The sequence below is a fragment of the Eupeodes corollae genome, chromosome 1 (genome assembly GCF_945859685.1).
Source record: "Eupeodes corollae chromosome 1, idEupCoro1.1, whole genome shotgun sequence".
Classification (NCBI taxonomy): Eukaryota; Metazoa; Arthropoda; class Insecta; order Diptera; family Syrphidae; genus Eupeodes; species Eupeodes corollae.
The window spans coordinates 107092797-107119006 of NC_079147.1; the positions used below are offsets into that span (position 1 = coordinate 107092797).

General features: G+C 34.3%; 1 protein-coding gene across 1 annotated transcript in view; it reads left to right on the forward strand.

Annotated features, from left to right (window-relative positions):
• Positions 1 to 24110, forward strand: part of LOC129942475 (serine-aspartate repeat-containing protein C) — a 37902-nt gene extending 13792 nt beyond the window's left edge. The window contains exons 2-7 of the mRNA XM_056051451.1: positions 17676 to 17768; positions 17831 to 18010; positions 18157 to 18214; positions 18634 to 18702; positions 23339 to 23800; positions 23870 to 24110. Coding sequence (XP_055907426.1) covers positions 17760 to 17768; positions 17831 to 18010; positions 18157 to 18214; positions 18634 to 18702; positions 23339 to 23800; positions 23870 to 23985 — 894 coding nt within the window. The 5' untranslated portion in view covers positions 17676 to 17759 and the 3' untranslated portion in view covers positions 23986 to 24110. The remainder of the gene's footprint in view (positions 1 to 17675; positions 17769 to 17830; positions 18011 to 18156; positions 18215 to 18633; positions 18703 to 23338; positions 23801 to 23869) is intronic.
• The last annotated feature ends 2100 nt before the right edge of the window (positions 24111 to 26210 follow it).

The following is a 26210-nucleotide window of genomic DNA, read 5'->3' on the forward strand; positions in this document are numbered from 1 at the left end:
GTAGATTTAACTACCTGCAATACATCTCCACAGGAAAAAGCTTTATTTTCAAATTTTGATTGCATAATTATCTGCTCTAAGTAATAAAATTGGCTTGAAACATCGTTTTATTTACCCACAACCAGAAAAGTAACCCAAAACATCCCGATTTGACATATTCAAAAGATTCATTGTTTAAGTATAATTAATCAAATATTATTAATTAAAGGACGGAACTTAAATCGCTGGTTTAAAAAAAAATAATGACTGTATTTTATTTTAACCTTATTTTCACTTTCTCTTTTACAAATACTATACGAGTAGGTATATTATATAATGTACATATTATGTTCTTTTTTAAACTTTGACTTTTGAACAGGATATTTCAATAAACTTACTATCTTTTTCAATATTATTGATCGTAACCTTTTTATGAACTTTAACACCCCTATTTATGTAATATTGAAAATGCCTACTCAATATCCTCGATTAATATAATATACAGTTATGTTTAAATGTCAAACAAATTTCGTATCATCTCTGTTTGGGTAAAACATTATGTTGTAAAAGGAGGAATAAATTATGGAAATTTGTTCAATTCCAATACAAAATTTCAAAGCGCTTCTTTTAATTTTACTTATTTATTCACAAAAATATATTTTTCACGATTATCGTTGAGTTAACAGTATAGGTAGTTTATGCCTTTACTAAATGCTTTAAGATTAATTCGGAGAAAATACATTCAAATTTGAAAACATTATCTAGATGTTCCAAGGTAATTTTTTGTCCCTTTTGATAATTTGTTGGTTAATTATTAAACAACAATGTAAAAAGGCGAAGTGATTTGAATGTTTTTTACCAAACTGTAAAGCGGGGTGGTGTGGCGGCGTGCGTAGCCAATTAGAACTTTACTTATTTATTTCCAAACTGCCAACCGAAGTTAGGAAATCATTAAGGCCAACGCAGACTATCTTATTAAAATTATGAATAGACCTGATAGTAACCTAAAGCAAATCTTGCTTATATCACTCCATTGCGAAAATTTCCCTTTTTGAAATTGGGAAACTCTTGCCACAGCACATAATTTAGCAAGAAGAATGGAGAAATACTTTTTACAACTTTATTTTGATGGTTGGTGTGGAAATGTACAAAATTAATCTCGAAAGGGATAGGAAATCACTTTCTAGAGCAACCTATAGCCGTTTTAATTTGACTTTGGGTGATTATAGTTATTTCTGTGAGGACGTTTCTGCTTCTGATATAAGTTCGATATTCAAAATACGGACTAAAACTCTTGAGGTCAACTACAGGTCACATGAAACTGGCATAAATGCTATTTGTTCACTCTGCAACTCAAGCCAAAACGAAGATGTTTACCATTTTTAGCAACTTGTCCTATTTTACAACAAATCCGTAGACTTCATTTTGATAAAAGCTTCTTTTCGTCGGAAGAATGTTAACGTGTTTTGAACGTGGTTGGAAATTACTAGTACTTAACTTAAATATTTGGAACAATCATTTAAAGTACTTAAATGTTAATTTTGTTTTTTCTTTTTTCATAGTACACATATTTATTGTTAACTATTCTTTTTCTTCTTTAAATTACTTGCCACTTTAACAAATTAACGTTTAAAAAGGTTATCACATTTTTGTAATATTATGTATATATGTATGTTCATTATTTTATATTCCAAAATTATTTTTTCTCAATGTTACTGTCTTGATAATATTCGGCAGACAGCTCTTATGCCATGCTTGTAAGTTTTTTTTTCTATATTATATATCAAAAACACTCAAAAAAAATTTAATCAGTAAAATATGAAACAGGAGGAATCTGAAATGTTTTACTGATGAGCGTTTATAGCAATCAGCAAATTTATGTCATTAAATGTTGTTTTCTTTCGATCATAACATCGAGCTTCATGCCTCAGACAATTTTTTTACTTTTATCAGTAAATTTTTAACGTTGTGATCAGAACAGTAAAAAATTAGAACACCAACAGTGAAACGAAATGGAGTTTTTTGGCATTAGGCAGTCATCTTTTCAGTAAAATGAAATTTCACCAATAAAATAATTAAAATGGATTTATAAATTAAATAAAACTTTGAATACATTGTTTCTAACCAGCCCCTAATACTAGATGTGAATTTGTACAGTGTTTTAGCAAAGTGTCGAGACGGTAGAAGAGATCTGGCAAAAGTAGTTATTATAGCGGCAAAGTTTGTGAATAAGATGGCAAATAACTTACATATGTATTTTAGACAACGGATTCGTAACAAAAATAAAACTTGATGTTTTAGCACAATTAACATGACATTAAGATTTGTTTAAGATAGGTGAAATTTGAAGAATGAATTATAAATCTGAAAAACCATCAAGAACTTTATTGAAAAAATCTATTTCATGACTTTAGATTGCCTTGTTTTTTTTTTCAACTTTAAAAAAAGTCTCAATTTTAGAGCCGGATTTAAATTAAACCGATTAGAAAAGTGCAATTTGATTGCCAAGAACATCATTTTGCTGTCCAGTGTTTTAATAATAATTAACTGCATATTCATGTTAAGGTGTTTCCATTTAAATTAACATAAATATAATAATTTGTTTTTAAATTGTATTTCAAAGAAGTTACAAAGAATTTAAAAAAGCAAAAATTTAAAAAAAATTAAAGATAGGAAAAAATACTTTATTGTAGGATATGAAATAACAGTTTTAGAAAAATAATCAAGGAACCCATTTACTTCCAATAAAGGTTTCTAATTATGTATATATGTTTTGAATTAAAAAAATGTCTAACTCAAGATTTTAATCAAACATATGACATTCTACGATGAAAGAGAAATTGAAAAGAGTAGGTCCGAGATTGTGTCGTCAGTCTATATCGCCCCTACAGTCTAAACCATTGGGTCAATTGAGTTCAAAATTGGAATATTGTGTTAATAATTTTTAATACGAAAAATAACAGAAGACCCCATACAAGTTTTTTGGTCAAAATTTGTCTGATAAATGACCCGATAGATTTTTATAAAATGTTCTCAACATTTAAATAGACTTTACTAATTTTTTTTAACCCAATACAAAAGACTTAAAAAAAGTAAAAGTATTCAACCATACTTTGGTGCAAGACTTTAAGCAAAACTGCAACTAATTTCATATTGATTGAATGTTTTTTTTGCGATTCACTTAAAATCTTTAATTGGAAATTGTATTCTTTTTCCCAACTTACAAAAAAAAATAAGACCATGTTTGTTTGTGACGAAAGTTCTCATAGTTTTCGATTCAATAGATGGAGTCAATTGTACTTCACTTTATTATTATTTGGTAAAGTCTCATAAATTAAACCACAATGAGCTTATTCAAAACTCTGGGGAACACACATTAAAACCACAATTCTTCCTTATAAAGGTTGTCGAACAACATAATTATGTCGTAAATACGAACATGTAATATTTGTATTCTCTTTAGTGGTACACTTAGGCGTATGCGTAATAGTTATTAATTTATATACTCGTAATTTCCCTTTAGTTTTGTTTGTAGTTAAGTAAATTTGGTAAATGTATATTTAGTGGAACAGTATTATTTGAAGAAATAAACGAGTATAATAATACTTTATCAATTTTTCAACCACAGAAACATAACATTTAAATAAATCTTCTTCACAAGGAACTTATTTTTAAAAATATTAAAAGAAGTAAAACATTTCGCTAGAAGGTGCTTTTGAAATACGAATTTAATTTTAAAATATTGCGTACAATGTTAATGAAAATTACTCATCCAGAATCACTTCAAATAACCATATGGCAATATTTTGAGACTTAATTCATTTTAAATTAAACTTAATTCCATTTCTAGGAAGATTAAAGATGTCAGTACAAAATGTTGGTTTATAATAATAATAAATTTTCTTGGAAACTTCCGATAAAATCCAATGTCTATTTATTTATTTTTGGTTTCTGAAGAAAGTAACACATTTATTTATTGATTTTTTTAATATTTTAAGATCAAAATGAAAAAGTTTTATTATCATTATAAGTTTACTTCAACGTAACGAAACATTGTAGGGAAAACAATTGTTTTAAATCTTGTTAATGTTTTAAAAAAACTTATCTTTTTTTATAAAAATTAAGTCGTTTGAAGTTACCTAGACTCCCAAATTTTAAGGTTGAAAATATAAACCTATTTCAAATTTAGATTTTCAACGCTTAAGAACTTGACGAAAAAATTAGCAATTAGTAAAATTCAGTCAACCGATGTTAACTGAATTTTAAGGATCAAGGATTTGTCAAGAAATAAGCTTTTCATTTTAGTTTCATAAGAAAATCTTATTTAAAATTCATATTTTTACTCAATCTCAACACACAACTTGAGGAGAGCAAAATTATTTATAGGATCACAAAGTACCTCATCAAATCAGTGTCGTGCCCGCATATAAATTCAAATACCAACTTACAAATAAAAGTGTACCTAATATTTTTTCCTCTTGCGCAAGTAAATATTCTATACAAAGCCTTTTTTTCCAAATAAGATAGTCGCCATTACTGACCGCAATTTTATAAAAGTACACACACTTCACAGAATTCCAAGTGTCTATAATTCTGTAATTTAAATTTTGGTTGAATGCCCGCACCATGGAAAATCATTGCAAGCACAAATATTTTCATCTTACTTCTTAGAGACTAAACCAAAACCAAGGATATTTGTTACATCAGAACTAAAGAAAAAGCTGAATGTAAATGATATTTTGTGAGTGTTTGAATTTCGACAGCCATCACTTTGGCTATAAAGGTGTGTATACACTTTGTTGTATTTAATGTTTAATTTAATGACAATAACAAGACCCAACAAAGGCAGTGTTTATTTAATGAAAATATTCGTTATTGTTGATGAAATTCTCAGACGGGGATACCATTTCTGGGATATGAGAGATGTAGGGTTTTTGATGAGTGTGATGTTATTAAGGGCGCCAGGGATTACTACTTTTTGAGAGAGTTTAATAATTCTTGGCTTGTTTTACATTTTGGATAAGTTATTTGTAATACAAATCTCTTGATGGTCGTTGTTTGAATGAATTTTAAATTTGTGTTTATATTTTTATAAGGCTTTCTATGTTTAAAAGACAAAAAAAGGAAAAAACGACGCACTTATAGAAGGTATAAAAGGTACAAAGAAGGTTAAAAGTAACTTAATAATTTAAAGTGATAATAACTTCTGTGGATTAAATTTTTTAATAATAATTTAATGTTTAATCTGAAATTATAATTAGAATTGGTTTTTGTTAACTTAGTATGAAATATAATGTCCCTCAAGTGAGCACTAGCTTCCTGCCCAAAGAGACGGGATCTTTCTAGGGCGTTTTCCTTGACACTTTGCAGGACATCTGGTTTGATGTCTCTTTCAGCTGCATGTTAGAAGGTTTTTTATTCACGTACACTTTACTCTTTATATAACTAACAGAAAAAGGTCTAGTGCTTTCAAATCCGTAAAAAGTACATGTCAATTAAACCTGAAGTTTTGGAAACTATTTGGTCTATTCGAAAATGTCTCCTTAGTACCGCCGTTTTGGTTCGAGCAGTGTGCACAGTAGCTCCATCCTGCTAAAACCACATTTCAGGACCATCAGTAATTGCTAATTCAATAATGTTTTGATCTTAGTCCGATACAGTATTGGCAGTATTATTGGTATCGTCTTCAAAGAATTAAGAATTTTCAATGATTTTCTATCAAGTAACATCACATCAGACAGTTTTATGAATTCAGTGGAAATGGGCTTCATCGCTTATTCTAAGATGATGAACAATATCATTTTATTGCCTTGCCAAATCTTTTGAACGAGCTTTTTGCACAACACTTTTTTGAAGATCTCCTGGCTTTTATTGTAGCCCGAATAGGATTTTGCATTTAAAAAGCTAAACAAACTAAGCTAAACAGTTTGCTTATGTTAGAGAAGTGCGACCTGTGCCGGAATCGTGCTACTAGTGTCGTAATCATGTACGCAAAGTACGCATAGTATTGATTTTGAAGCTTAGAATGAATCCAATAAGCTTTATCGATTGAAATATTTGAGCGATTATTTTCAGAACTAAATTCAATTAGTTCGATCCTCTTTAAAGCATTGAAGTTCATTTTATTAGAACTTTTCATCAAACCTGCACTTATGTTTGTGTTATGTATGTATACAAAGAATTTTAAAGTGAAACGCGATTTAATTTTAATTGCGATATCACAAACCCCTCTTTAATTAAGAAGTCTATAATCTTCCCGATACATAAAAAAGGACTATTGGATGCTGTTGAAAATATAGAAAAATATACTTCTTGAAAGTGATAGCTAAAATTTTTTACGGTTTTACGGTTCAAAGACTTGAGAAATGGATGGATGGGAATACCGTTGTATCTGAATTCTATAATGCAGGCTTTAGAAAGAATTACAGTACGTCTATTATTTTATCCAAAATCCGTTGTGAAAAGCGTTTCAAGCGAGGAAACAAAGGTTTTATACTTTCTTTGTTGATTTTAAAGCTGTCTTTGATCCTACTAACGGAAATGCTGCTCTTCATAAACCCTCACAACTTGGGATAATTTTGAAGTTCATCAAATTAAAAAATAAATTAAATACTGGTACTGATGCTGCAGTTTTGGAAGGTAGAACGTTCTCTGAGTGGTTCGCTAGCAGGGATATCTTCTCAGTTCATTACTTTCCTCTTTAATTATAAATAACATAGTTCCGGGAGTGTAAGAATTTCACATTTCACTTATTTCAGGATCTCAAAAGCTCCCAAAGCTTGATAAATTTCGCTTGGAAAAACATTTTACAAAACAAAAGAAGTGTTTTGTTTAGAGGACAATACAAAATATTTAACTTCGTAGTCAACTAAACCCTTTCCTATGCTTTTCAGGTTCGGGGTTCTAATTAGAGAATAAAGAAAAATTACATATAAATTATTATAAAAAAGTTTTTAACGTTCCTAGCTACGACATAAAAATTGTCCTGGGTGAAGGCAAGACTACTTTGGTGGGATAATTGGCAAAAGCAGCCTCCACGAAAACACTGCCGATAACGATTTAAACGATCAATATCCACAAAGAAACTTGCAGTTGTCCAGATCAATTTATATCGTCAAACACATTAACCATAATGCGGTCAACGCTAGACTCGCTCCCAGCATCAAAGATGTCCGAACTTTTCGAAGAGCTAATATCGACTAAAACCTCGTTGCCAAGATAGCACTTTGGTTTTTCAGACATTTGGCAAAAACAGAGAGCTTCTGGGAGAAAATACAACATCAAATGGCTACAATCGCATAGCCATCTATCCGGTTTTCCTGACTAAGACGAAGCAAGGATTGCCATATCTAAGCTGAAGTCTAACAAAGCCATTGAAACAGATGGCTTAAATGCCGTCCTCTTCAAAGCAGCTGGAGACAATTTGGTTGGGAGCATGCACCAACCAATTATCTGAAGAAACCATGCCCGATGAATGGAACATAGAGGGACAAACAATACTGAGTGTTTGTCCCTCTAAGCTGCACCAACTATGGACGAATCAGTCTACTTAACATTGCTTACAAAACCTTCCTGCTTTAATTTCTAAAAAACCCAAAGTCCATTGTCAACAATCTGATACGTCTTTGTCAGTGTGGTTTAAGACCAGGAAAGTCCCTAGACGATCAAATATTAACATTACGGCAGATCCTGGAAAAAGCCCAAGAAAAACAAATCGACACCCACGATCTTTTTATCGATTTCAAGGCCGCATATGAGAGCATCTACAGGGTCGAGCTGTATAGAGCCATGTCTAGTTTTTGGCATCCCTGCCAAACTCGTCCGTTTGTGCAGGATGGCCATGGAGAATTCACTCTGCTCCATAAAGGTTGAAAACTTAACAGAAACTTTTGTATCAAAAAAGGTTTTAGACAAGGTGATGCGCTGTCATGTGATTTTCTTAACATCGTGCTTGAAAGAATAGTGTAGAGCTTCCAAGTCAACAATGAGACACTATCTTTCAAAAGTAAGTCCAATTAATGGCATGTGCTGATGACATCGGGCTTTTGCAAGTATTAAAGCAGAGGCGGCAGAACGTCACCATTGATATAAATAACTTTGACGTAGTTAAGGAATTTGTCTACCTAAGGCTCCAATATGAAGACAGAAAAAAACACCAGCACTGAGATAAAACGAAGAATTACTATTGCTAGCCCCTGTTTCTGAGGGCTAGGCAAGCAATTGAGTAGTAAGACCCTCTCTCGATCCAACAAAGTGCCGCTAGATAAGACCCTCATCATATTCATTCTGCTATCCGGTGAAGAAGTATGGACTATAACAAAAGCGAATGAAAGCACCTTGGGCGTTTTGAGAAAAAAGTTCTTGGCGTGATCTACAATCCATACAATGAAAGGTTCAATTAATTTTGGTCGTTCTGCAAACTAAAGTCAAGGGAAAATTGCATTTATCGCAACTTGAGATCACAAATGCACAATTACTTCTGAGAACCTGTATATCATTGCAAGAAACAATTGAGCTTTAAATGTATGTACACTAAACAAATACAGAACGTTATTAATCAGAAAATATATATATGTGTTGTCCGGCTGGAAGTACAGCAGTGCTTTAACTCCTCCTGAAGCATAGGGTAGCAACAAGATCCGTCCACCTGTTACGATTCACCGCAACTGACCCACGATTGAATACCTTGAGACCGAGCCTCCTTCAAAACTGATGACCTCCAAGTTGTTTTTGGTCTTGCAATCCTGGGGATTCCATTGGACGGATTGTTTTGCTATATTGTCGACAGGGTTCCTTAGTGTATGGCCTATCCATCGCCATTAGCATGATGTCTACGTCCAATTTGTTCTGTCTTGTCATATTCCACAGCTCAACCTTAGATATGGTTACGGCCTTCAGAAGCATATAACAACACTGATTTGACGTTGGATTCGAAGAGTTTCAACTTGGTGCATAGCGATATTGCGGGCTTTGTTAATTCTACTGTTAACATCCAGTCCGTTCCGCCATCGAAAGCTTTAAAACTTCCCAGATAATTTAACTGCTTGACCTCCACTATGGTCTCCTGCCTTAGATTAACTTGTGTGCTTTAGCCCGCGGTCATTACTTTGGTCTCATTTGTGTTAATCCTTAAGCCAGCCACCTCCCCATTCAATTGCAGCGAATGACACATCTGATTTAAGCCTGCCTTGTTGCTTGCCATGAGACATATATCGTCAGCATAATCTATGTGGCTAAGCTTGTCAAACAGACTCCATTGAATACCGTGTCTTTGTACCCCTCGTGGCAGTAATCACGTCGTCAATCTCCTTGTCTCACTCCTTAATGCACATCGAAGGAGTCCGAAAGCTGTCAATTGTACAACACAAAACACCTTGCCTTGTTGTACGATTCTTTAATAACAGCGGTGATTGGTACTCAGATGATTGTTCGAGTATGATTCGCAAGGTGTTGATGTGGTCGATGCACCATCGTCCACTGCGAAACCCCGCTTGGTTCCTATTGAGAGTAGACTCGATCCTGCACTTAAACCTCTCGAGAATAATAGTTGCCATTAACTTCGGAAAAACGGACAGAACTGTGATACCGCGCCAGTTATAACATTTTTTGGGGTTTCCTTTCCTTGGTAACTTTACAATAACTCCATCCTTCTAGTCCCTTGACATTCCCTTGACAGCCTGCAGTCCCAGACAGCCTGCACGAGCTTAAGCAAATACGGGAAGCTGCCTCAAAGTATGCTTTTAGGAATTCTGCGGAAATACCGTCCAGTTGCTTTGTTTTTCTTTAGAAGATGTATCGCATTACTTATCCCTGCACTTGTTGGGGGACAGGTGACAATACCGCTAGAAGATTTGCGCATGTTGTTTAATTCTGGATTCAATTCCCCATTGTGGTCATCAATTAGCAGTGCACAAAAGTGCTTCTTCCAGCTTTGTAGTTGATCTTCTATCGTCACTAAAAGGTTGCCGTTCAAATCTAACACGGGATGGTTAGTGTTACTTCTCTGTATAACAATGTCCTTAGTAATTTTATCCGTTGCGGACCCTCTTGTTTGTCCACCCTTGCCCTCTTGTCACGTCTCACACACCGATGCACTGTCTTATGAGATGCCCTATACTCGTTTCGTAGAATCAATTTCCGCTGAGCATCACTTTCTGAATTGATTCTAATTTTAAGTATTCTTCGATATGTGATTTTGTCCCAGTCGTCTTGGGATATCCAGGAATCTCTAGCTCTTGTCTGTCTGGGTATTGTTTCAGTTCCAGACTCCATGTAAGTGCTCTTAATTTGGCCCCACAAAGCATCTACCGATAAGCCATCATTTTGTTTGTTTGATGCTTTGTCGCCGAGTGTGGTGAAGAAATAACGACGTACATTTGGGTCATTTAGAAGGCTTGTGTTGAATCTTGGTCTCCTTGCTATACCCTCTGAGTGACGTGTACGGCAGCTGTTCGGAAGCGAAGCAAACCCAGGACCAAATGATGGTCACTACCTCGTCAGCCTTTGTTTCGTTACGAACATCGCATAGTAACTTCCTCCATTTCTGCTGAATAATGAAGTGATCGATTTGATTTTTGGTTCGACCATCAGGAGATTCCCAGGTGATTGTGTGGCAGGTCTTGTGCGGAAATAAAGAACCCCCAATCACAAGTTGACAAGGGTTGCAGAAGTCGACAAGCATATAACCATTTTCGTTACGTTGACCTAAGCCATGCTTGCCCATAACTCGTTCGAGGCCTACGTTATCAGAACCAATTTTGGCATTAAAGTCCCCCATGATGATAATGATATCGCCCCCTGAAACATCGTTATACCTTATATATCTTAATACATTACTACTTATTAAATTATCAAGCATAAACATATAAATAAAGCAAGTGGATACTATAAAATTAAAAAACAATTAAACATTAAAGATTTCTCAAGGATTGTTGACAACAAATTAATATCAGCTCTCGTTTCCTTTTAAACACTTAAATTAATGTTTTATTTAATGTTCAGCGGTAGAATATGCATTCTCGAATGCACTCTCATAGCTATAAGTGCCATCTTTAATATCACATCTTAACAATTGTACTCCACAAAGACATCAAGAGGATGTGAAACTCAAACTGCAATTCTAAAGGCTGGCTAACCACAAACAAGATGAAGAAGAAATTATCATCTCAATTCTTGCAAAAATATCATTAAAATTGTCATTTCTGCTCTAAAATCTTTGCCTACATCTCTAGATGCATTTTCATAACTTCTTTCATATAACCACATTTCTGGCACGACAAGACTTATATACGTTTGTACATTTATATATACATCACTGTTAAATCTGACATAATATAAATTCACTTTAAATTGTGTCGTGTCATTTCGATGTTCTTTTAGATTTTTTTTTGGGGAGAGAAATTTTGGTGCCAAATATGCTTCTCCATCTCCGCAATCCGCATTCCTCATTCCATCCACTCTTAGCTCAGCTAAAATGTTAACGTCAATCATGGAATTTATGAGCTTTGGGTGCAATACGAGTATTTTACTACATGTCCAGGTTCAATAACCTTAAAAAAAGAAAGGAAAACAAAATCTCTTGTATCCTTATAGAAGGGTATATTATTATCCTGCCATCCAAGTTGATTTACCGTCTGCAAACAACTTATACTTAAGGTTGCATGCAACAATTCTCTTCCTGTTTTTAAATAATAAATGATTGCGCTGGACAAAAAGTTCCGTATTTTACAGCAGTATAGGTCCTGGCCTTTGTTTCTTTGTTTAAAATCAAATCAAAGGTACTTATGTGTAGGTATACCTCTCTAGACCTATCTATTATCTTAAGACTAAAAATTTGTATCGATTACGAGGAGGTAGATATAAGTTTATAAACTATGTATGTAAGAAGGTACAACAGTAGTTCTTTTTCCCACATGATATTCCTACAAATTGTTTGCTGAACAGGGTCGAACTCATTCAACCATAACCAGAGACCGCGAAGCTGACCTGTGCAAATAATTTTGTAAGCTACCACGTAAACATTTTTTTCTTTGGAAAGTTACAACAATTCTACGCTAAAGTTGGATTACGAAAAAGTTCTATTCAAATAAGTCATCAGAATTCAGTCACACGATTATATTATTGATTTTTATACATAATTTAAGAACTTAAAGTCCTTACACCGCGATGTAATGGGATCGTAATTTATTGGTTGTCTATAAATATAAGGTTTGCCCTCACCACAATATCCCATCAAACAATAAATGGAAGAATTATTGATGGGATTTTCGGCAGAATTGACATTTTTCATCAGTATTTCTGAGAATTATTTGAGAGCAAAATCCTTTTTATACGTACGTTCTTATAATGTGAGACTTTACTGAAAGTTATAATAGGGGGTTTGACATTAAGTTAAGGTATGGACTAAAGTAGCGCCCGTGGCGTAATGGAAAGTGCGTTAGACTGTTACAGAGTCTTTATCTAAAACTGAGCAGGCTTGGCATAAGCAAAGTTTATTGTGAAAAGTGGGAGTGTAACTTCTACCACCACATTCCAAATTAAAAATGGTCTTGAACAGGGAGCGGTAAATTCGTCGATTCTTTTCAGCATTTACAGTACTGATCTGATAGTGTTGAAAGTTGAGATTTGATACTTTGTTTTAAAATACTATGTTTATTTTATCGTTATCAAATTGTACTAATCTTTACATGTTTGATGTATTGAAAATAAATATTACTGTTACTGTTCAGAATCTTAAAACATCAGGTTATGGGCCTTATCACGATCTAAATACAAAATAATAAGGAAATTTGTATTGAGAAAAGATGTCTTCAACGAAATTCAGTATTAAAAAGCTTTGGGGAAGCGAAAACTTCGAAGACTGGAAATTTTCAGTTGAAGCTTATTTCCAAATGAAAGGACTTTGGAAGGCTGTTTCTGATGGTAGTGAGACGGAGAAGGATGCAACGACGCTCTTAAACGCAAAATCGGAGCTTATATTGCTTGTTGAAAGATCCATTTATCCTCATATAAGACTTTGCAAAAGCGCTAAGGAGATTTGGGATTCTCTTCAGAAAATTTTTCAAGATTCTGGTCTTGTGAGGAGAGTTGGGCTCATCCAAAAGTTTTGTTCTACAAAATTGAAAGATTTCTCTACCGTAGATGCGTACGTTAACGATGTTTTAAATACATCGTACAAGCTCAGGTCTGTTGGTCTTAACCTAGATAAACAATGGATAGGATCAATGCTTTTAGCTTAGCTGGTCTTCCCGAAGAATACAAGCCAAAGATAATGGGAATCCGAAGCTCTGAGATTCTTATTACAGGAGACAGTATTAAAACCAAATTTCTTCAAGACGTTAATTTGGATGCAAGTCAAGATACTACTTTTGTTGGCAAGAACAAGAAAAACTTTGGGAATAAGAACTTTAAGGGTCCTAAATGTTACAACGGAAACGAATTTGGCCATATTGCTGCTAAATGTCCAGAAAAGAATAAGAACTATCAAGAAAAGAAGAATGCGATGTTAGGATGTTTTTCCGTCACGACTCTTGACAAAGAAGAATGGTATTTGGACTCGGGAGCGTCAGCTCACATGTGCTCAAAATCTGAACTCTGAGGTAATTGTTGCAAATAATTCAAAAATGCAAGTCCAAGGTATAGGTAAAGTCGATATGTGGAAAATTCAAAGAAAGTGAGGTTGAATTTTTAGGCGTCCTTTACGTTTCTGACTTATTCATTAATCTTTTATCTGTCTCGAAAATAGTTCAGAAAAGTTTTTCAATGATTTTTTCCATAAATGGATGTTTAGTGAAAGACCAAAGGGGTAATGTTGTTGCCCCTTGGTGAACAATATGTTCCGACTCAACAGACCACCCAACCAAAGTGCATATGTTACAAAAAATGTAGCTTCACACTTTAAACTTTGGCACAAGCGTGTTGGACATCCAAGTATTGAAACCACACAAGCTATGATTCTGAAAGTGGTGCAGAATATTGATTGCGATAGTTCAAAAATCAATTGGATCACATGTATCAAAGTAAAAATGGCACGCCTGCCGTTTAACTCAATTGGTACAAGAGCAAAATCAATATTAGAACTAGTACACACAGATTTTTGTGGTCTGATTGAACAAAAATCAATTGGAGGTTCAGGGTACATGCTTCTATTCATTGATGATTTTTCAAGAAAAGTCTTTGCGAAAGACGACAACACCAAAGAAATAGTCATGGGCGATTTTAATGCTTAGCTAGGAAAGGAAGTCATCTTTGGTGGAATAATCGTTAAGAACAGCCTGCACGACAACACTTCCGACAACGGATTCAGGCTCATAGATTTTGCTATGGGGCGAAACGTCATGATAGCCAGTACGCGTTTTCCACACCTCAACATCCACAAATTAACGTGGAGTTAGATCAATCTACAATCAACCAGATTGACCATATTAACATCGACTCAGACTACTACCTCGTTGAACCCGGGTTTCGAGACCCAAGGCAAAACAGGAAAGTCCGGGAGAAGGTACAACGTCGAACGGCCACAATCGCCAGAGATCGCCAAATCCTTTTCCGACCGAGTTACAAGTAACCTCTCTCGAAGTTCTCTGCCACCAACACAATGTATCGAAAACCAGTGGCAGCATTGCCAAGATGCAATCAGAGAAGCCGCCTCTGATGTGCTGGGTTTCAAGCAACCACCAACAAGGAACCCCTGGTTTGATGAGAAATGTCGGCAGGCAAATGCAGCCAAACAACGCAAAGCTATGCTGCATAAAAGGACGAGACCTGCTCATGAGCTTTATGAGCAGAAAAAGCGAGAGGAACACCGACTTCAAAGAAGGAAAAAAAGAGGGCATGAGAAGCGTGCGGTCGAAGATGTTGAGAGATTTAAAAGCAGGAACGAAGTTCGGAAGTCTTATGCACAGGTGAAACGACACTTACAGGTACATAAACCTAGAACCGAAGGCTGCAAAGACGAAAATGGAAACATGATAGTGGAACCGCAGTCAATACTTAGGATATGGAAGGACCTCTTCTGCAGACTGTATAAAGGCGACGACGAACCGAATTCCGCTGTCAGGCAGGATGATGATCCATTCAACATAGACGATGAAAGCCAACAATCCCGTTCTCCCGACTTAGACTAAGTAAAGACTGCCATATCAAAGTGAAGTCTAATAAAGCCGCTGGAGCAGATGGCTTGAATGCCAAGCTCTTAAAAGCAGCTGGAGATATGTTGGTTAGAAGCATGTACCAACTTTTCTGTAAGATATGGTCGGAAGGAAGCATGTCCGATAAATGGATCCTCAGTATTGTTTACCCGATCCTGAAAAAAGAAGACCCTCTAAACTGCACCAACTATAGAGGAATCAGTCTACTTAACATCGCCTATAAAATCTTCTCTGCCGTAATATGTGAGCGTAAGCCCATCGTCAACAACCTGATAGGTCCTTATCTGTTTGGTTTTAAACCAGGAAAGTCCATAGTGGATCAAATATTCACATTACGATAGATCCTGGAAAAAACATAAGAACACCAAATCGACACCCACCATCTTTTCATCGATTTTAAGGCCGCATATGACAGAATCTACAACGACGAGCTGTATATAGCCATGCCTAGTTTTTGCATCCCTACCAAACTCGTCCGTTTGTGCAGGATGACAATATAGAATTCACGCTGCTCCATAAAGGTTGCAAACAACTTAACAGAACCTTAAGAGAATCGTGCAATTTTTTAACATCGTACTTGAAAGAATAGTACAGTGCAATTTTTTAACATCGTACTTGAAAGAATAGTACAGTGCTCACACGTCAACACAAGAGGCACTATCTTCCAAAAGTATGTCCAATTACTAGTATATGCTGATGACATTGACATACGCGGAAGAACTCAGCGTTTATGGGTTTAACGTTTAATGAGGGCAAAACAAAGTACATGCTGTCGTCAAGAAAGGACATGCAATACCGACGTCTTGGTCAAAACGTCACCATAGACAGGCGTAACTTTGAGGTAGTCAAGAACTTCGCCTACCCAGGCTCCGCTGTAAACGCAGAAAACAACACCAGCGCTGAGATCAAACACAGAATAATTCTTGCTAACCACTGTTTTTTTGGGCCAAGAAAGCAATTGAGTGGTAAAGTCCTCTCTCGAGGGACCAAAGTGTCGCTATATGAGACAGTCATCATCCCCGTTCTGCTATGCGGTTGCAAAAGCATGGAGTATTACAAAACCGGATGAAAGCACCTTGGGTCGGTTCGAGAGAAAAGTTCTTCGTGTGATTTACGGTCGCGTATGCATCGAAGGGGAGTTGAGGAGAAGATGGAACGACGAGCTGTACGGGCTGTACAGCAACGTATACTTAGCCAGAAGGGTAAAAGTTCAACGACTAAGATGGCTGGGTCACGTAGAGCGCATGGAAACCAATGCTCCGGCCCGCAAAGTCTTAGTATCTACACCCACAGGACAGCGCAGTAGAGGAAGGCCACTGGAGATGTTTGTTGGGTGAGGCCCTAGTTCACACAGGACTGTAGGGCCACCTTAAGTAAGTAATTAAGTCTAGACTCTGGGGAAAAGGCCAGCTGCATTCCTCCCCTTAAAGAGTTAAACCGTAATACTCGCGCTTCCAGGAATGATCATCATTATACCTTCAAGTCCATCTTCAGCTGTACTGTCAAATATAAAGATTCGTTTTTGTGCCGTACTACGCGAATGTTTAATGCCTTACCACACATTTTCTTTCTTATATATACAAAAAGTATACGGAATAACTAGATCCACAAACATCTTAAATCTAAGGATCGAAATTCTAATGTTCTGATGTTTTAACCTTGATAAGACAACTTTGTACTTTTAAAGCTCTGATTTTAATGTACTTATATCTCTGGGTTTTATTTTGCATCAAGTTTGTATCGAATAAAAAAGTAGCAAACAAAAATGCAAAATAGAGTCTTCCATATCCATTTAAAAGAATAACATCCACAAAAGGTTAAAGCTGTGCCTCAATATTGAGCAGGAGTGTATTTGGCCTTCCTTATATTTATGGTACATATAAGAACCTCTGAAAAACAAAAAAACAACAAAGTAGAAGTTTTTCTTTGAAAGCGACATTTGTTAGTGCATGACCCCAAGCTGCAATTTAACCTATTACGTGCATACGTGAATACGGCCCTGTTAACATTAATGAAAAGTGCAGGTTGTTAAAAGGCCACGCTATCTAAGGACGGCATCATCAGCATATTATACAAAACAAGGAGTATGGGGTGTAAGGCTCGCTTGTATATCTAGAAGGTATATCTTTTTATTTTGGTCTTAATTCATTCGTTTTGTAGATGTGCAATTGCACCCCTTCTTTTATTTTTACTGGGAAAAGGGGGGAGGTGAATTGTTGATGATGACTATGGTCTCTGGCTAGACGGAAGAACGTAAAGAGAATGGCATTTCGTTTAAGTAGAATGGTTTAATTTATGTGCTTCACTATGGTAACTGCATATACTCAAAGCAGGCAGGTTTATTATGTTTTACCAAAATAAAACAGCTTTGGTTGCAAGGATTTGTGTATTGGTGGTTTTGGGGGCTTTAAAATGTCTTTAACCTTGAATTGTAATAAGTAAATGCAAAACAGGTATAGATAGGTATCTACTACTTTCTATATAAGAAAAACAAACTTAAACGAAAAATAAAGGAAAGCCGGTTTTCTTCTTGCACTTTCTTTCCAGACAATCTGCTTTTCCCACGCGATAAAGTTGTTTTCACAAACATTAACAAGCCTAATGTGAGAGACCGGAATTTTCAAATTCAAAATGTCAAACGTAATAGATTTTTTAGTAATTTCATAGAACATTTTGAAAAACGATTTTTTAATGATTTGTAGTCCTTGTTTTTGGATGAATCAAATGGAAATGGGGTTTTTGCTACGAAAGCACAAGCAACAAACTTGAACATTACTAACACCTTACCAACATCGACATCTAACGAAGACTTGAGTCAGAGTCTTTCGGAGTATACGGATGCAGATGAAAGCATGTCAGCTCCAACTGAATTTTTGGCAGAGGTAAGTCTATCATTTATCTTTTTAAACTTTATGTCTTAAATTTGGTTAACCAAGTTTATTCCTAAACCTTAAGACAAATATCCCAAGAAATAACCGTTTCGTTCACGATATTTAGACTGTATTTTAATATATCTTTTATTTTTCAGTTCCTTTCCGCTGTTATGTTGAAAGACTACAAAAAAGCCTTAAAATACTGCAAATTAAGTAAGTATGGCCTTATATTTTTATTTCATAATCATTTTTTTATCGTTGATGTTTAAATATTTCACCTGAAAAGATTCGAAATTCCAAGGTCCAAGGAATACAAAATCAGACTTGTTTTGATGATGATTTTAAAAAAGAATCAACTAATGGACATTTGTAGCTCATTTTATTACTTAGTTTTCCAAAAGATATCCCATATAAAAGGCGCTTAAATGCTTTTTATTCCAACACAACACTTTGCATTCAATTTCAAAAATGTATATTTTTTATTTAAATTCTATTGTTTAAGTCTTTTGTAGAAAGTATAACAATTTTGCATTTAAATTTTTATAAATGAAAAATATTTTATACAAATTTTACATTACAAACATTTGTCTTCATAGCTTTTATATTATAAACAATTGAATTTTTTCTTTTAGTTTTACAGTATGAACCAAACAATGCAACAGCTAAGGAATTCCGTCCCTTGATTGTTGAGAAGCTAAAAGGTAAGGAATTTTATGTAAATTGTTACACTTTTAATGACTATGACAAAAAAGATACAAACTAGTCAAGTATTTGTGCACACGTTTTCATTACATGAATTTAAACTACTCTGCTCAGGGTTACGAGGAGTTAAACAATCAGCGCTTAGAATTTTTTAAGTATTGAATACGTTAAATGCTAACGTTTAAGTTTACAATATTTATTTCTATCTTAACTTAAAATTAGATAGTTTCAACTACTTACAGCAAAATCCTAAATTTTAAGCTTGTAGTTTGAAATTTGTAGAGGCAATGATTAAAAGGCATTGGCTTAGCAAAAGAAATATACAGAATTTAAGTAACATATGGATCAAGCAAAATCTTTTAACGTTTGTCAATATTCAAAATCAGACGAATATTATTCCATAATTCCTAACATTAATTTAGATCTTCTTATAGCACTTGACAATCCTTGATGGAGCTAATAATAACACAAATATGAACAACACCGTTGTGATAAAAAAACTCTTCAAAATAGAAGGCAAATCAGTAATAAATAAAATAAACAAGAATGGACTGATGTGACTCCCTTGAGGTATACCGCAATTGACTTTAAATTGACACGAAGTGTTAAGGTTAGGTTAGGTCAAAGTGGCTGTCTGCGATAGAGTAGGACACACTTAGGCCAGTTTAATGGGCCATTGTTTTACCACATGAACCTTGAGGTTTTTTCTAAGCTCAATGAAACCAGTTTGAGTCCTTTACGAATTGTAAAAGACTGATTATGTTAATATGATTGAGATCATTTAGAAGAATTCTTCTAAGTAAGTCTTGGGTTTTTGATTTAGAGCAGGGCATCTTCAGAGGAGGATGTGAAGTACTGTTTCTTTTTTTTCCTCAGTGCCCGGTTATGACACCGATTATGGGGCTTATATGCTATCTGCTTAAAGATAGCAAGCACCTTGATGTTTTTTGTGACCTTACACATGGTGATGTTGTTCCACCTGATGTTTGCCTTCTTTATAGCGTCTCGCCTTGGCAATATTCCACATGAAGCAATTGGTATGCTAGCATTAACCAAAATTGGTAGAACGAAATTGTTTACCCACTGTGATGAAGCTTTGAGATGAATAGCAGAGATTGCAGCTATTTGTTTGTTAAGTATATCAAGAGGTGTTAGGTATTTGATTTGAACTTAAGACTAATATTACATTTATTCTTTGATTTATAGAATTCCAATGCTTTAAGCAATTTTCCAAAAAAAACGCTAAACTGAAGTATTGAACAAATTTAATTTAAATGTTTTACTTTTAAAATCATCGCTTACGGAATATACCAAAAAGTAATACTTGTTGTAAACTGAAATCGATTGGTTGAGGGGACTGTTTTTACGATAGTTTGATCTACTTGATATAGGAAAGTAACTTATCTTCTTAAACTTAACGGCTATAAATAAAAATTAACTGTTCCAAAATTGATGGAGATATGTCTGTCCCATTTTATAATAAAGCACAGCTGAATGTACTCTCTGTGTTTAGAAAGTAGTTTAGAAAGTAAGTCGTTAACGTACAAAATAACCAGTAATGGTCCTAAGTGGCTACCTTGTGGTACGCTAGAGTTGGTTTAGAAATATGATGACCGCTGATTCCTAAAAACTACGCTGTATGATCTATTGCATAAGTACGACGAAACCCAACTAACAAATTTATCGTTAAAGCAGAGGAATTAAAACTTGGAAGTTAATCTTTTATGCCACAATTTATCAAAGGCATTACTAAAGTCGGTGAAGACACAGTCAATTTGTTTCCGTTTTTCAAACGAATTTAAACAAAAAGAACTGAAATAAAAGAGGTTAGTAACTGTTGACTTATTTTGAACAAAACCATGTTGACTATCACAAATTATAGACTTACAATTAAACGATATGACTTTTCAAACTGTGGACTCAAATAACTTAGGAATGACAGACAGTTTTGCAATGGGACGAACATTTTGTATTTCATTTTTACTACCTTTTTTATGTATCGGTGTTATGAACGTACTCCTCCAAATTTCAGGAAAATAGGATAAATAGGATGCGCATTTTTTGAAAATATAAGAAGGTACACCATCTGGATCAGGGCTATACTAAACGTCAAGTTCTGAAGCTTTACGAACGATTTCATCTTCAGAGATCCAAAGATTAATTGAATTCAAATGAGGGAAACTTTGTGAGAGGGCCAATAACTCAGGCTTTTGATAGGAGTTCGCTACTGCAAACGTATTTGAAATTTTTAAAGAGCCATGGCTAAGTTCGTTGTTGAAAAACATGCAGTTTAAATAACCGTCAGTATCCCTCTTACTTTTACAGAGCTCCAAAAGTTTTTTTTTTTTTTTTATTTCGGTTTCAGTATTTAAAATAAAGTTATTATAAAGAATATCTGAAAGCATATAAACACATTTCTTAGCTCATTGTATATTACCAAGTCATTATCAGCTTTTATTTTATTATATTTAATCTAGGCCTTGTTTCTTTTATTTTTTAATTTTTTTAAGCAAGAGTCAAACCATGGAGGAGATTTAGAAATATTGCGCGGTTTTCGCAATGATGAGATTTCATAAAAAGTTAAAGAGAACACAGTAAAATTTAGAGCACATAGCATTAATGTGACAGTTCTCAAACAAATGATTCCAGTTAACATTACATAACAGGTTGAAAAGTTCATTAAGTCTGCATTTTTTAAAGTTAAATTCAAGATTTTCTTTGGAGCAATTAGTAACATTACATACATTTAAATTAAAAGATAGGTCTAATGCTGGGTGATATCGGTCTTCTTCGACAAGTAGGGTATTGGCTGAATTTACAGCAATATCAGCATTGAGTATGTATGGAATATGGACCAGGTATAGGCAGCTGTTAAAAATTGCTTCAAGGATTAGTACTAGATTAGTATTAGAAGTCTAAGACATTGCTTCTTGTAGTTCGGCTGTAATTATACCATCTGGTTCTGCAGATTTAGTTGGTTCAAAGCTGTTTATAGCCCATTGCAGCTTCTCACTTGTTATCAGACCTTGTGGATATGGTACATTTGAACTTGAACGAATTTGATTGTTACAATTTGCGGTTACAGCAAACTAAGTATCCAATAGTAAGTTTAGCGATTCTTCACTTGAAATGGTCCAATAGGCATCTGCATTTTTCAGACAGTTTGGTGTCGTTGGATAAGTTGAAAGAAATGTTCGTAGCCTAGAAGCCTCGGAAGTTTCTTCTATCGTGCCACAGAAGAACTCCAAGGAAAATCGCTTACATTTCCTTATTGTCTTCTTATGACTTGTTAGGGATTCGTTTTAGGAATCCAATTGAGAAACTAGTCTCGGTTATAGAGTTTGCTACATTCTGTTCTAAATGAGTCTAGCTCTGAGGCCCACCATTGCGGTTTCCTTTTCCCTTTTATGAGTATAAGTGGGTAAGCTATTTCTAACGACCTAATCATAGTTAAGGTGAGGTCATTTATTATCAAGTTCACTAGCGTTAAAGGAGGGACTAAATAGTTCCCAAATAGTGTACGTAGTAGTAATATAAGTTCTGTTATAAGTATAAAATACCATAAGATACGAACTATAAAATATTTTCTATTCATTGTTGTTTCATTTATTTGGTCATCATACGAATATAAGTTCAACTAAAAAAATAGTCTCACTAAAAATGTCTGAACCTAGCTTTAATAAAAGCCCTTAAACGTTGTGGCCTTCAAACTATAGTGGAACGCTCTGTTTCTGTTGATATTTTTGACACTGCTTTCGTTAACTCTATGTTAAAAGTTTACAAATTCCTGTTAGAAATCTTCGAGGCACGCTCTTAAATTCCGACCACAAAAAATACTTCCACAGAGCCAATCTTAAGCTTCTTTAAAAGCTACTATTTTGACCCTAAGGCAATTTTGTGTTGTCTTGGCTTTGTTTGTCTCACCAGAAGCTTGTAAAGAAATTCATCTATCTTCATTGAAAACGGTATTTGTTAAACAATTTACCAAATCCACTTTCACTTCTATATAGCATAACTTGTCAACCATTTTTACAGATTTTGAAAAATGATCTGTAGAGCGTCGATAGTTCTTTAAGTGTAGATTCTCCAATATCGGTATTGAAATTGATCTGCTGAATATATTCAATTCTATGGACATTATCTTTCTCTTCCGAAGTCGTTTTAGTGGTATTCGTTCTCGAACTAGCATTCAAATGTGGGCAACCTGAGGACAACTACTTTTTGGGCTAGTAATCTTCTCTTGAAGATATAGGAAATTGGAAAAGAATCCAATTCCCGAAAAATATTTCGGTTCCCAGTCATTTTTAAAACCAGAAGGCAATTATTGCCTTAAGCGACTTATTTTATGGCATTCAAAAATAGCGAAACTGAAACCAAATTTACATTTGTTCTTTGCTAACTAATGTAAATATTTAGAAAAATAATTTAACCAATTTATATCAAATGAATGTTTTGGACAAGAAGGTCTTGAGGTTTTGTAACTTAATTTATGGCACGACTATGTAATTTATTTCACGTTTCATTAGTAATTGCCCTTTTTAAATGTTTTATGTTGAAACATTAAATATCCACTTTTAAGACATTATTTTAATCAGTTAATTTATTTAAGAAAATACCCATTCTAACCTATTTCAGGTGAAGCCTTAAGTGACAGCGATGAGAACTACAACAAATCATCATCATCACCCGAAATGGCATTAGATCAATCCGAAGAAGATGTCTCAAATGGTAGTGAAGAAGAAAGTGACTCAAATCAAAGCGACCGCGACGATGCAGATGCAGATGCTGATGTCGATTGTGACAATTCATCTGGCGAAAATGCCGACGGAAGTCGTCGTTCAAGCTCAAGAAGCAGTGGCCTTGCTGGAGAAAGTATCAGCGATTCAGAAGATGTCATTAGCAGTGACGATTTGGAGGACAATAATTTGTGTGTATTAAATTCACGAAATTCCTCCAGCACCGGGGGAAGTCGCAGTCGAAGCGACAACACAACACATTCATATTCCAGTCTCCTATTGGAAGAAGAAGACGACATTGTACCTAACACATTACATCTCTCGAAGGAACTTTCAGCTCATGACATGGACATAAGCAATGGTGAACATTTTATAAAAATTCAATCTATTCTGTGTTTTATTAAATATATAATTTTAATTGGTTTTTCAGGCAATAAGGTTAACTCAACATCATGCAGTGACTCTGAGTCACCAACAGAGCCACTTACTCAACGATTGGCCGCCATTTTACGTTCCAAGTGTGGTGTCAATGACGGCAAAAACTAGAAAATCCATCTCAAAATAAGACTTCCACATGATTATGACTTTTCTAATACCTTAAAACCTGGAATCCGGAAACGAACAAAGTATAATCCTTTTGTTTGTAGACTCTTGAAGTCTGCAAATAATCAAAATTCATGCAATGAAAAGAATGAATGAAAAGCTACGAGTATAATGTTGTAAGTTTCTAGAAAACATTTAACCACACTATAATGTAATTTATTATAAACAAAATAAGACTTTGATGGATAAAAATAAAACTATGTTAAACATATCGTACAAAGGTATATGAAACGAAAGAGGGTTTGTCGAAAAACAGACGACTTTAAATAAAATTATTAACAAAATAAATGGAGCTGGAATATGTTAGCTTGGATGTGTCTCATACATTGCACATATACCCTGTTAAACATTAAACAAATAGAACCCTATATATATACATATATATATTTATACTTAAAGAAAAAAATTGTAAAACATTCATATACATAAATGTAAGTTAAATGTAATTTTTTGAAACATATACGAAACTTAAAGAAACAAAATAAAAACAAAAAACATTATAAGAAGTGTAGACTCTAGGATTTAAGTACATATATAAGTCTTATTATTATAACCTCTACATATTTATATGTGTCTAAACATACAGACGGTCCAAAATATCTTTTTTGCTATTCACTTTTATTTATTGTTTTTATTTTCGTCTTCATTATAAATTAAACAAACAAACATTTAAATAATATGTTTATATTTTTCCAACTATATTATAAATATATTTACCCTTTGATTTAAAAATAATACCGAATAAAGAGTAACAAGAAGAAAAAAACTCAACATTTTGTGCAATAAAACAACACAAAACAAAAATAACAATAAAAATTATTATATCTATTTTTAAATTTAATATATATATATAATGTTTAAATAACGTACTAAGAATATAACGAAAGACTTATTATCACAACTGATTTGTATAAAAACGAAATGTGTTTGAAACTTATTTTATTTTTTAATAAAATGAACGCTAAGCTATACGAAGATGATGAGCGGGGAAATGAGATTGTTTTATTGTTGTAGAAGATTCAATTTTTCTCAAAAACTGTTGTAGCAGTTTTACAAATAACTGGATGCAATAAACTGACGAACTATGAGCCTCAAGAAAGCTTGTGTGTTTAATTTTAGTGCTGTAGACTAAACCGACTAAAAATATGATATCCACAAAATAAAAGATGGTATGCCACAGGGCTCCAGTTTGTCTCCTACGCTCTTTCTTACTTTTATAAATGATCTTTTATCTCAATCTTCTAACCCACTTTATTGTTTTGCTGATGACAGTGCCCTCAGCTTTTCATATTCGTTTATAGGTTCTCATCTATAAGTGGACTACCAACGGCAGCATATGATAAGCAGCATTGTCCGTGCAATGGGATATGAAAAATTGAAAAGAGACTTCTAAAAACGATAGGAGATAGATCTCTTACCAAGACATTTGCTTCTCTTAAACACCGCTGTAAGGTCTCATGCCTATCATCGTCTTATCGTTACTTTTATAAACAATCCTCTAGTGAAATAGCCAGCTGCATTCCTCTCCTTAAACAATTCAACCGTAATAACCGTACTGCTAGGAATGCCCATCAGTTAACCCTTGAGCCCAATTTCAGACGTACTGTTAAGTACAGTGAATCTTTTTTTAGCCACACTTCGCGAATATGGAATGCTTTACCAGGCTCAATATTTTCCACTTATTACAGTGTGCAGACATTCAAAACCAATGTACATAGGTTTCTTCTTTCTAATCATGTCCTCCTTTCTTAAATACTTGCACAGTGTCTAATCATTGTAAGGGTATTAATTTCCCTTTAGTGTGCGCATAATATCAAATCAAATGGGGTGGCGCAACAGTCCGTTGTGAACCAGGGCCTAGTGACTTACAACTCTCAACCATTCCTGTGTGCGAGTACTGTTGTCAGGAATGGACTACCACACTAACCATCATGCCACGGTACACGGGTACGGTGCGCACAATATAAAAAAAGGAAATTTTAGAATTCACTTATAAAGTCCATGGACACAAAGCCTCTATTCAGTCAAAGATATGGCATTATCAAAATGTAGAACTTCGAGAAGAATTATTTCTTATTGAGTGCAATTATCGTATTTGGGAAGATGTCCTCAATCTTTTTTAAAAAATTCAAGAGAAATATCTTAAAGCGATAGTAGTTTATTATTTT